The sequence below is a fragment of the Entamoeba invadens genome (assembly GCF_000330505.1).
Source record: "Entamoeba invadens IP1 unplaced genomic scaffold scaff_1105074724629, whole genome shotgun sequence".
NCBI classification, from domain to species: domain Eukaryota; phylum Evosea; order Mastigamoebida; family Endamoebidae; genus Entamoeba; species Entamoeba invadens.
The window spans coordinates 614,539-626,911 of record NW_004440426.1 but is presented as its reverse complement, the minus strand read 5'-3'; the positions used below and the strand labels follow the sequence as shown (position 1 = coordinate 626,911).

General features: G+C 34.5%; 7 protein-coding genes across 7 annotated transcripts; 6 read left to right on the top strand and 1 right to left on the bottom strand.

Moving 5' to 3' along the window:
• Nucleotides 1-946: 946 nt before the first annotated feature.
• EIN_021340 (hypothetical protein) lies at nucleotides 947-4,272 on the top strand (the record flags this gene model as incomplete). The annotated part of the gene is made up of 2 exons (XM_004257338.1): nucleotides 947-4,206; nucleotides 4,248-4,272. The coding sequence occupies 2 exons, from the start codon at nucleotides 947-949 to the stop codon at nucleotides 4,270-4,272; spliced, it is 3,285 nt and encodes a 1,094-aa protein (XP_004257386.1).
• Nucleotides 4,273-4,362: 90 nt separating this feature from the next.
• On the bottom strand, nucleotides 4,363-5,301 carry EIN_021330 (hypothetical protein; the record flags this gene model as incomplete). Its single annotated transcript, XM_004257337.1, has 1 exon — nucleotides 4,363-5,301. One exon carries the CDS (start codon nucleotides 5,299-5,301, stop codon nucleotides 4,363-4,365), a length of 939 nt encoding a protein of 312 aa, XP_004257385.1.
• A 544-nt stretch (nucleotides 5,302-5,845) lies between these two features.
• On the top strand, nucleotides 5,846-6,343 carry EIN_021320 (sorting nexin-3, putative; the record flags this gene model as incomplete). Its single annotated transcript, XM_004257336.1, has 2 exons — nucleotides 5,846-5,950; nucleotides 6,026-6,343. 2 exons carry the CDS (start codon nucleotides 5,846-5,848, stop codon nucleotides 6,341-6,343), a joined length of 423 nt encoding a protein of 140 aa, XP_004257384.1.
• Nucleotides 6,344-6,483: 140 nt separating this feature from the next.
• On the top strand, nucleotides 6,484-7,458 carry EIN_021310 (hypothetical protein; the record flags this gene model as incomplete). Its single annotated transcript, XM_004257335.1, has 1 exon — nucleotides 6,484-7,458. One exon carries the CDS (start codon nucleotides 6,484-6,486, stop codon nucleotides 7,456-7,458), a length of 975 nt encoding a protein of 324 aa, XP_004257383.1.
• Nucleotides 7,459-7,553: 95 nt separating this feature from the next.
• EIN_021300 (hypothetical protein) lies at nucleotides 7,554-8,675 on the top strand (the record flags this gene model as incomplete). The annotated part of the gene is made up of 1 exon (XM_004257334.1): nucleotides 7,554-8,675. The coding sequence occupies one exon, from the start codon at nucleotides 7,554-7,556 to the stop codon at nucleotides 8,673-8,675; it is 1,122 nt and encodes a 373-aa protein (XP_004257382.1).
• A 499-nt stretch (nucleotides 8,676-9,174) lies between these two features.
• EIN_021290 (hypothetical protein) lies at nucleotides 9,175-11,184 on the top strand (the record flags this gene model as incomplete). The annotated part of the gene is made up of 4 exons (XM_004257333.1): nucleotides 9,175-9,328; nucleotides 9,387-10,046; nucleotides 10,137-10,141; nucleotides 10,291-11,184. The coding sequence occupies 4 exons, from the start codon at nucleotides 9,175-9,177 to the stop codon at nucleotides 11,182-11,184; spliced, it is 1,713 nt and encodes a 570-aa protein (XP_004257381.1).
• A 303-nt stretch (nucleotides 11,185-11,487) lies between these two features.
• On the top strand, nucleotides 11,488-12,373 carry EIN_021280 (hypothetical protein; the record flags this gene model as incomplete). Its single annotated transcript, XM_004257332.1, has 1 exon — nucleotides 11,488-12,373. A coding segment is annotated over one exon (886 nt), but the record flags the coding sequence as incomplete, so codon positions are not given.

The following is a 12,373-nucleotide window of genomic DNA, read 5'->3' as shown; positions in this document are numbered from 1 at the left end:
AAGAAAATTGAACAATTTATTTCCATTGTTTATAATGACCAAAACTTGATTCAAAAACTTCAATTGTTTTTTTATATGACGACACGGATACAACTTCTTTCTACAAAGACAGTATTTCCTTTTGTAATATAGGCCGGTTTTAAATATATAAGCCGATTCGTCCAACCATTTGACTCATTTTTTGAATTTGTTAAAAAACAACATATTACTGGGTTCTCTGACAATTGAAAATAAAGTGACGCTAATTCTGTAGTAACTAAAGATGGAGAAGTTCAAAGTGGATTGAATTGTTGAATGAGAGAACACAGTAATAGTGATAGCGTATTACTACTAGTTCAAAGAAGGGGAGAAATAGAACAGAGAAAGTATATAATTGTTTCCATTGTTTTTCATACCAAAATAGTGATGGGAGTATTGGATAGTAAAGCAACAAAAACATCATTTTGTATAATTTAAGCGTTCTGGTGTTGGTAAAGTCAATATTTGTAAGATCAAGAGGATGTTCATTTCTATAAAATAAGATTTAAGTTGTTTTAAGAAGCTAAATATGTTTATAACAGAAAACAATTGGAATTGTTTATTTTTCCTTTAATATCAATTAATTTGGTCAAAACTGATGAAGAAAGTTTGCCTTGGATTATTGTAAAGCTGAACCAACAACAAGAGCCATATCAAACAACAAGACTAACGCCTATGGATGAGTTAATTGAGAGAAAACTAACAAATACCTGAGTCAATTAGAATATTATTTTAAGTTCTGACTTTATGCTAAAAATGAACCAATAATTGTATGTTTTATAAACTATAATTTATAAGTCAAAGTTTTGTTTTTTAAATAGTTTTCATATAAATATAGTAAAAAATAATACAAATTTACATAAAAAAACAAAGAACATATTATTATTTTCTATCAAGTAAAAAGATAATCAAACTGAAAAGACAAAAAATGGTTTGGCTTGATCTTCTTCAAGCCACGGAGGTGAGTTATTATTTATCAACGTTGCGAGATGTATTAAATCTTCATCTAGTAAGTCGTCAATACAAGACTTTGTTAATAATGTTTAAGAGCAATCCAGTGCCATTGACTTCCAAAACCCTTTCTTTGTTTCCAAACTTATCGACTCTTAACGTTTGGTCTCCACAAGATGTTTTTACAGTCAATAATGACAACTTCCCAAACATTCAAAACATAGTGTTGTGGTTCAAAGTCAGTTGTAAAACGATGAAAGAGTCCCCTCCTAATATTATTTACAAGGAAATATGTTTCACAAAGAAAGATAAGTCAGTGTTTCAGAGAGAAATTCCATTTGGGACTAAGAGCATTGGAGCGTCTTGTTTTGAGGACACGTCTGATATGACATCGTTCACTGTACCAGAAGGAATACGAGAACTTGGAGTGAAATGTTTTGCGTCATGCACGACACTTACAGATCTCCGATTACCAAAGTCTCTTCAAACGATCAAAGAAAAGTGTTTCATGACATGTAAGTCATTGCGGAGTGTAGTGGTACCAGAAGGGGTTTCTGTACTTGAAGAAAGCAGTTTTTCATATTGCGAAAGACTTACCGAAGTCATCTTTAACTGTTATGACCTCAAAGAGATCGGTCGGTGTTGTTTCTATCAATGTGACGCCTTACAAAAGGTGATATTACCCACTACTTTAGAACGCTTGTGTGACTTTACATTTAGTGAATGCAAGAGTCTGGCTCAAATAGATATTCCAACTACAGTAACGAGTATAGGAAATGCCTGTTTTGAAGGGTGTTTTTCTTTAGTCGCCATTCAAATTCCAAACACCGTCACTAAAGTTTCACAAAAATGTTTCAACAACTGCTCGAACCTTCACCGAGTCGAAGTACCCCGTTTTCTTAAAGAAATTGGCGATTTTGCATTTTGTAGATGTACGAATTTGGTATATTTAGTTGTTCCCCAAAACGTCGTCTTTTTTGGATTGGACTGTTTTCAAGATTGCCCTTTCTTTGAGAAGAACAATACTAAAACAACTGCTTTAAGAGATATTAGTGAACATTCTGGTAACAGTAAAGCCAAAGACTTGCTTTCTTTCTTTGTGAAGAATTCAGATGTTACCACTCAAAAGAAAAAAACCGAATTAAAACCAAACACAAAAAACTTTGAAGTCCCTCCTCAATGTGAAATTATTAATTGTGATGAAGAGAGTGAATGTAATAACCAATGTATGTCATGGGAAAATATAGACTTGAATGAAAGGTCGGAGTCACCCCCCACTGAAAGTCAATTGAAATCATCTCAACACATTCAAGACGTTGTTGTGGAAGACCAGCAACATTTCCAACAGCAAGATACTCCAGTAACTAATAGAAATGAACAAAAAGAAGACCAAAGTGAAGACACTGAATTGGAGTCGTGTATCACTGACAATAATATACTTAAACCGGACGATGTGTGGCTTACACACAGTCAACTTGAGGCTAAGACTCAACTTAAAGTCAATGCAAACAATTCAAAAGTGATTCAAAAACAAGAAAAACAAAAGACTTTACACTTCTCACAATTTGAAGACTACACAATGAGCGGAAGTGAAGAGTGCTCAGACTTCCACCCCCTTAATGAACCACCACGCACAATAACTCCAAAGATTATTAAAGAACAAAGTGAAGGTAAAGAACCACTTCCATCTCTCCAAAAGTCTTCACCCCAAATGAGTGAAAGTACCATCGAAATATCCGATACAGTGCTTTCAATATGTGATGGTGCTTACCAGGGCTTTACCTCTTTAAAAAGTGTGAAAATCCCGAATAGTGTGACTTCTCTTGGAGTTAAGTGCTTTTCGGGATGTACAACACTGAGTGCAATAACGCTCTCAACCTCATTAGAGAAACTCCCAAGCGAACTCTTTGCCAACTGCAGCTCGTTAAAGAGCATTTTAATTCCTTGTAAAGTCAAGTCTCTTAATAACTCGTGTTTTTATCACTGTGGAAGCCTGTCCTCCTTCCGCTTTTTTGGTGCTATAGAAAGCCTTGGTAACATGTGCTTTTGTGGGTGTAGTTCCTTGAAGTCATTTGACCTCTCCAACTTCCGTTCTGTTGGGAAGATGTGTTTTCTCGGGTGTTCTCAACTGACTTCCGTCACTCTGTCATCGCATTTATCAAACTTCGAAAGTGAGACGCTTTCCAATTGCAATAACTTACAGAACGTCATAATAAGTCAAGGAACAACAACTCTCAAAGATGGGTTGTTCGTTGGGTTCAGTCAATTGTGTGCGATAACCCTTCCAACTAGTTTGAAGATATTAAATAGTCAGTCCTTCCAAGGCTGTGTAAATCTCTCTTCTATTAACTTGCCTTCACAACTTCAAAGCATAGGCGCCCACTGTTTTGAGAAGTGTCAAGCTTTGAAAGAAGTCCGAATACCAAATGGGATCACAAAAATTGAAGATTTCTGTTTTTATGAGTGTTTTGGACTCAGTAAAGTGTATTTGAGCTTTGGGATCACTGAGTTTGGACAAAACTGCTTTTCTAAGTGTAGTCTTGTGGAGCTTCAACTACCGGGGAGTATTAAGAAGATATCAAAGAGTGCATGCACCGCCTGTAAATTAACAAAAATAGTATTGTGGCCGAAGATATGGCCAGTATTTGCTTCACAAGTCAACGCCAAACTGAGTCGAGTGACTACTGTGTATGATGTAATCACTGATGTACATGCGTTGATGCAAATACCTTCACTTCCATTGGGTATTAGAACACTAAATCGTAGTATGTATAAGATCTGTGATAGACTAAGTTCAATAACTCTGCCACTTACTATATCTGAATTAAACAGTTCTTGTTTCCAGTGCTGTACAGCACTTGTTCGAATAGAAATACCTTCGAGTGTCACTAAAATTGGGATGAACTGCTTTGCGAAGTGTTACTCCCTTACCAGTGTCATAGTCCCTATTAACGTCAAGACTATTGAAGAGAGTACGTTTGCGGAGTGTTACTCCCTCAAAAATGTATTTCTGATTGGCGCAACTGAAATTGAAAAACAAGTGTTTTATCAGTGCACATCATTGACTGGGATTAAATGCCAACTCAGTGTTTTGGTCGACAAAAGTAGTTTTGAGGGGTGTGCACTACTTAAAGAAATTGTTTTATATACTCCTCAATTTGTTCCTTTGGGGAAATTGCTCACAAAATGTAGTTCATTCTCTAACATAGGACTTAGGTCCATCATCCTTCAAAAATAGTGTTTTGTGTGTTTAATTTATATATTTAGTCAACTTATAGTTATCAATTTGTAAGAAGGCTCTAAGCTATTTATAGATAGCAAATAACTAGATTATATTAATATTTTTTACTATATTGCAAACTATTTATAAAATATAGAAAAAAGCATAACATTTTATTTAATATCACGACTCTTAACCCAAGCAGCTATTGTTGTAAAGGTGGGGAGATACACTTTTGATGTTTGAGCCAAGTCTAAGATGTTAAACAGAAGTCCACTCATCTCAGAAATTTTTCCTTCATTCACGTCTCGTTGCATTGAAGTGGTTGAGTCATCTAAAACTTGATTTAATATACTTTGAACATGCTCTTGAAGACTTTCTTCGAATGTTATTCCGAGGCTATGACATAATAATCCAACCTCATCGACAAGTTGATATAAAATCTGCTTTGGGTAATCTTCATACTTAAAGTCTTTTGCTACTTTATTTAAAAATACTCCAGTTATACCAATACAACCAGTGAAACTGAATTTTTTAAATTCCTCTTTGAGTATAGTATCTGTATAAATTGCTTGAATTCCACTTTCTTCCAAGTCCTTTGTTAATTGTGTTATTTTTCCTTCGAATACATGGTATTGGTTTTTTCTGAATCCATAACATATCTTAAATATTGAAGTTGGTTTAACTATGACTCCAGGAGACTCAATGAATCCATGAACATATATTGTTCCATCCAATACTACACAATTGGGACATTTCTTTCTCAACTCTTCTCCAGAAGAAATAACATTAAGAATTGGTATAACAATGGTGTCCTCTTTTGCAATTCTATTAATAAAAGGTATTATTTGTGGAAGAGAGTAATATTTGACACAGATAAAAATAACATCTGGCGTTGAATTATACTCTTCACTTGTCTTAACATTCACTGGATTAATAATGATCTGTCCATATTCATTTGTTTTAATGTGAAGTCCTCTTTCTTCCATTTTTTTCTTGTGTTCTCCTCTGGCTATAAGAGTCACATTTTTTGCTTGTCGTGCCAAATACCCTCCAATACACCCTCCAGTTCCTCCAACACCTATGACCAAATATTTTAATGTTGAATTCATTGATTTCTTTTTTAGTTTATGCTTCATTTTTTACCCTCTTTTTACCTTCTTTCTAACCTTTGTTATTAAGTTTACTGTTAAATTGTCTTTTAATTTGTTTAAAAGTGATTTGTTGTATTAGAGTCACTTTAACAACATCGAAGTCAATCGCTTAATTTTGTTTTAACTTTCAAAAAATAATTAAACTCAAAATTGATTTATTTATGACAGTTTTTTTTTAAAAACGTCAAACATTTTTTTTTACACAAATTTTTTTATTAACAAAATGCCATTTTGAAAATGTTTAAAAATAATTGAAAAAAATTTCCTTTTACGAAGGAAATCACTTCATATTTTTCTAGTTCAAACCCTTTTCATACATACTAGTAAATTATATAAAAAAATACTAATCACTTAAACTAAACCAAAACTATTTTAAAAAAGAAGAGGAAATGGCGAGACAACTCACGCTATGAATTTTTTGATAAAACTATACACTAAGAACAAAACAACAAGAATAATAGTTCAACCAATTTCCAAAGGAAAAAACTGAAAATGCAAAGAGATGAGTAATTATGCTCAATACGAGTATCTGGACGTGACGGTGACAGACCCTCAAACACGTAGGGATGACAAAGGGGAATACACCGTCTATAAAGTTCACTTCGATGTTCGTTATACTTATAAACTATACTTGTATTGTATAATAACTATCACTAAACTAAACTGAATGACTAAGTTGTAGACAACGTTTGAAGAATATAGACTGAAAAACAAAGACGTGTATAGAAGGTATTCTCAATTTGTTGAGTTGAAGAGACAACTCGATATCAGATTTGAAGAGAGAAAAGACAAAATGCAGAAATTTGGGACGATCCCGTCACTCCCGGGCGACACGTTTCTTTCTTTGTTTGGAAGAGGTCGCTTTGACCCTTCCTTTGTTGCAGAAAGATGCCAAAAACTCGACGCGTGGATAAAAGCCGTTTGTGCGCATAACATGCTTCGCTTTGAAAAAATCCTCATATCGTTTTTAGAGGAAGACGAGTGGCAGATCACTCCTTAAAGAGTCACGTTGTTGTCTTAATTCCCATCGCTTTAGCTCTTTTGTTTTACTATTCATTTATAGTATTTTTAATTAATATGTTACTATTTATATTTTTACTTGAAACTCTTGAAGAACTCTAACAATTACTTGAAGAAGTGATGGAAAAGATACCTCCTTCAAGCAGTTCACAACACAATGTCACAACATCAGACACACAAATCGGGGTACCAGAAAATGATAAAGAAGCAAATATAAAAACAGTGAAGACAAAGACTCTGCTTGCGTACCACTACTACTACGCATTGTCCTTCCTCCCACAATATCGTGATGTCACAACTTTCCTCCAAGTCAACAAAAAGTGTAAAACCCTAATAGAAACCCTCCCGTATTATTTGTACACAAAGCCACACCCATCGCCGATCTTCCCGAAGTTACTTTTTGCGGATATCCGGCACAACGTGTCGGCGAAGTTTTTGCAAGAACTGATCATGACGTCGAAGAAGTTAGTTTCGCTGCGATTTGTCATAGGGACGGAGAACTGCAGAGGAGTCAACAAACTCATCTCACTCTTGGAAAAGAGTCAAACGAACTTTTTAAAGAACATCAAACTAACGATTGAGAGTAAACTTAATATTAATAATATCATCAGTCGACCCTTTCTGAATATCGAGACATTAATATTTGATTGGCTCTATGGATATACTGCAACCACATTCAATACCAATTTGAAGTCGTTTGATATCACCCTTTCACGAAGTACAGACTTGTGTCAGTTGGTTGATTTCTTCTCACACTTCTTTTGTAAGCGAATAGTCGTTCGCGTCGAGTACGAGGCATTTTGGGACGACATCCGATTCATTGCGAAAAAGCTTCATACTCGGGACTGTAAGTTGACGATCTTCACATCGCACTCATTAATCTCAGAGTCTCCCGACTTGGACGAAATGAATGAAATACCCAGTGGCACAATTGTTGTATTAAAAGGAGGAGATATCTATATCAATGGCTTTATCTGTCACTCTGGAGAGATCATAGAAGACCATTTAAAGTACTATGAAGGCAGTAATGCGGCGACGGTGTTACCTCCCCTCTTTGAAGTGAATATCACTGGGAATAGTTATAGACGAGTCTGAAGACGATAGATTTATCACACAAGACGTTCATAGAAAAGTTGAACTCGGGGTATGCGATATCAAATCTGGTCTTACCGAGTAGTTTGACGAAATTAATGCTCTCGTCGCCACCGACGTATCTTCCATTGAACTTAAAAAGTCTGAAAATGGTAGGGATATCGAATTCTTTAATGAACTTGTCGGCAGCACAATTCCAAAGACTTTCATTGAGGAAATGCACAATAGACTCGTTAACCGTCCCCCCGACGTTGACATCATTTAAGAGTGTTTTAAACTCTTTTAAACAACTCAATTTGAATTGTGTGGCGACTAAGGCGATTTTTGAAAGCAGCGATATGCCTCCAGCAGTGCTTATACCAACGCACTGCACACAACTCAAAGTCCGGTCACTGAGGATTTTATTCATGCAATTGACTGAGTTGAGGAGACTCGAGTTGATCGACTGCGACCATTCACAACTTGCGACAACAGTTAAACTGTCGAAACTGACAGCACTGACGTTCATAGCGAAAAGTGCGGGAGAGTTCATAAGAGAAGAGGAGATCCCAAAGTTGATGTTCTCAAGTTGTTTAGTCGACTTGAAGTTGCAAAATGTGTGCTTTGTGCGGATTGGAGGAAGGAAAGTGGCGAAGGTGGATATCGAGTTTTTGAACGGGAATGTTGGCGAAGACAGTAAAGTCCTGACAGACACTAAAGACATGAAAGAAACACCAAAAAGTGGTATTAAACGAACAGACATCACACCAGAGTTCTTGTTTGGAGAAGAGGTCCACGAGTTCCACTTGAAAGGACTTCAAACGGTGAAGGAGGTGTCGGCGGATTTTCTTTATGTGGAAGGAGCAAATGAGCTTTCGATCGGGAAATGCTTTGGACTTCACTTAAGAAATTGTCGAGGGAAAATAGGGTTTGAAAATGAGAGTCAGAAAAAGGTTGGATATGTCCATTTGTACAATTGCGTCTACGACAAAACGAATTTTGCTGTGTTCAAAAATATCACGAAAATGAGAGTCGACGTTTTTGGGAAATTCAAAGAAAATATGTGGAAGTTCTCACAATTTACTAATTTGATGAATTTAACACTTTTTGCAAGTCAAATCAATTTGAGTAAATTGGACTTGCCAACAACAGTAACAGCCGTTGATGTCGCGGCTCCAAAAATCATCTCGAATTTCAATAATAAACAACTCAGACAAATTAAGTTGCTCTCTGTTGTCTAATACTATTTTTTCTTGTTTTTTTACTAAATATTTTACTTTGTCTTTTTAATATTTTAATAATTAAAAATTTAGGATTGAAAACCATACAAACGAAATAAGAGACAAAAATAATAAAATTTGAATTATAAATTATAAATTATAACTATTTGGTTTCGTATTTTATTATATTTTTATTATATTGTAAACTATTTTTTATTTATTCAAACTTTTTATTTAACTTTTTTTAGTTTTATTAATTAATTGTATTATAATATTATAATATATTTACTATTTTTTATAATACTAATATCCAAGAGGAAATAATAACATCACTTTCCAGAAAAAAGCTTTTTTTCAAATTATTAATCACAGATGTAAAGATGAAATTATTTTATTAGTTATTATAGTTATTTAAAATTAAAAAACAAATAATAAAAGAATTATCATAAATAGTAAAAAAACTACAATGAATTATAAAAAAAAAAGTTTAAAATTGAAATTCTGATTATATATATTCACAATGACAACAATCTCACCATATCAACAATTCATAGAATCACCATATCAAGAATATCAAGATTTCTTTGACGACATCACATTACATATGGAAATTATAAAAAAACTTACGTTACAAGACTTTCTTTGCCAAAAGAAACCTACTGAAGAAGAACTGAGTTTGTTATACTTTAATACTTTTTTATAATTGTTAAATAAATAAGTTCTCAGAAATAGTCACTGTTTTTCCTCTTTCAAAAATCATTAAAGACCATTTCTTTACGGCAATCACAACAATCCCTCATTTGAATCACTTTCTTTTGGTTTTAGTTCCGACACACTTGACCGAAATGGAATTCTATTTTTTGTACCTCAAAGTGCTTTTTGCAAAACACAAGAACACGGACGTCTTCACACGAATTCAGCAAAAACGAAAGATGTTACAAACAAAACTCGACCCGTCCACGTTGTTCACTATGAGATATGTTTATTTGTTGATAAAAAATACACAAGTCACCAATTTGGCAATTTTTGAGAAAGCAATTGCTATTTCAAATACAAAAACGAATGGGATGACAAAAAAGACCTTTGCAAACGTTTTGGCGAACTCCGACCACCTCCCACATTGTCAAAAAGAGACGGACGAAAGGTATAATTTCGTTATGTTTTTGTTTTGTGAAGTCTTTGAAAATCATGACGTCCATTTCCCGTTTTTACCCAATTTATTCCAAACACTTATTCAAATGTATGATTTGGCAGACGCTTATGCCGCTGTCTTCAAATTTTTAATCCAAGCCGAGTGTACTGGACTTTTCTATACCTCACAATTCGACTTTGAAAGTTGTGTAGATTTCATGGTGTGTGAATTGGTCCAATTTTTACCACACCTTGCAACGTGTTTGTTATTTGTACTATATTCTTTCTATTACTTAATAGTTTAATTAATTGCTAGTTTAAAATATTAATAACAAATTAATAATAATAGAGTACTAGTTATTATTATTTAAATACTATTTTAATTACTAAAATAAACTCTTTTCAATTGTCTTCTTACTTTTCAATGCTCAACTTTTTAAATACATAACGAAGGCAATGAATGCTATATCACAAAAGTACTTATATTTAAATGAACAACTGACAGTGGGTAGGTAATCGGAATAATCTCGAATCTTTTGTGACGACTGTGTTAGACACCTTTGGGATGCCATTGATCGAAGGCCTCGACTTAATCTACCAGAAGCCGATCCTTGAATTTTTCCTTGTCAATGGCAAAGTTGGTTTTATGAAATTCTTTCACTTTTTATTAAAGAAGGAGAATCCAATTGACTATACTTCTCTTCAGTCGATGAAAGGGAGTTGTATAGCTTATATTGTTCAAATTCACTCAACAACTACACAGCCATTTGTTACGTTCATATTACAAGAAGGTTTAAAACCATATGTAACACACAACCACTTTATTATGACACTGAACTTCCCACCAGAAGAGTTACTCAATGAGATTCCAAAGAAGTGTATAGTTGTACCTGAAGTTATGAAGAGCTCACAAATCATCGACTCGGACACTTTCTTGAAGATTGTTGAGTATTTACCGCCACGAGTTAAACAAAACACTCCGGAGTTAATCTTCACGTCGTCGGTTGATGGGTTCAGTCTGAGAACTCTGTACTCCAAATTGAATAACTCGATGATGCTCCTCTTTCTCTTCCAAAAGGGGAAGTACACGTACGGCGCATTTGTTGCTGAGGATATCGAGATAAAGAGTGACTACTATGGGAACAAAGAGACATTTCTATTTACAGTCAAGCCAGAACTGAAAAGGTATTCCCAGAACAAGAATAGTAATCAATTTGTTATAATGAGCAACTTCAGCTGTTTGGCTTTTGGCGGTGGAAGTGGAAGACCTGCACTTATGTTCGACGAAATGCTTATGGCTAGTTCAGAGGCATCTCAGACGTTTGGGAATCCACCACTCTTCCCTAAGTACCTTAATGGTGCTCGATGTGATAGAGTCGAGATCTACTCTTTTTGTTAATTCATTCTTGCGTCTTATTGCTTCAAAAATAGAATGTCATATAGTATATTTTATAGTTTTTTATTATTATTTAATAATACACAAATATCATTCTGTTTTGAAGTATTCAAATAATGAATATTTTGAATAATAAAGTAATAATAATATTATTATAATTATAGTTAATTATTCTTTTTCATACAACAAGATGGTTTAATAAATGAACTATACAATTGTTATAATGATAGTTGACGTTTTTTATCATGTGTTGACAAGCTTCAACATTTTTGAATTGAAAAAAATTGAATGGAAACTTGAAAACTAATGAATGAACTATTGAATTTGTATGGAGTGGACGTTAACAGGACTGAAGTCATAACCGGAGAGGTGTTGAACCAAATATTAACAAATGTTATTAATAAGTATTTTCCAGTAGTCCCGTCAATGGATTATATGCAACAAAATACTTCGTTCACAAGCCAAGTCACTCAACTGATTCCTAAAACTGGTGCTAAGGATGTACAGAAAGAAAAAAGCCAAGTCACTCAGCCCCTCTATTCACTGCCTACTTTCGTTCCAAAAACTAAAGAAAATACAAGACCACTCACAGAACTGCCTTTAAGAATGACACAGAGCACACATCCGGAGGAGAAAAAGCAACAAACAGATTTGCCATTAAATAATAGTTCAAGAACTATAGTTGAAATCAGCGAAGAGCCATTTCTTCGGGTCGTGGATAATGACATCATCAATGGGGCTCTTATGAACTCATTTTCATATTTTAAGAAGTGGACTGGATTGAGTCGGGGGAAGTTGGTCTTCGACACGGCACAGGAGCACGACCCGGACATCCACGAAGTCACCGCGTTCAATGAAAGTGTTATTGGGAAAGAGAACTTAGTGTTTCTCATGTTAACTTCATCGAAAGAAGTATTTGGATGTTATGTATCGGACTCGATCAATCAAGTTGGGAAGAACGTGTTGGAGTCGAAGAACTTTCCATTTGCACTGAAAGCGAGTATGATCACAGGTCCTAAAAAGTTTATCACAAAGACACAAGAAAGCATTTACTTTATCCTTACTCAAGAGAGTGAAATCAATTATACTCAATGTAATCGACTCTTTGTCTATGGGACGGATAGGGCAAAACTACATGGGAAAAGGTCGTCATCATTACATACCCTGAAAGATGACTTCTTAGATATCCAAA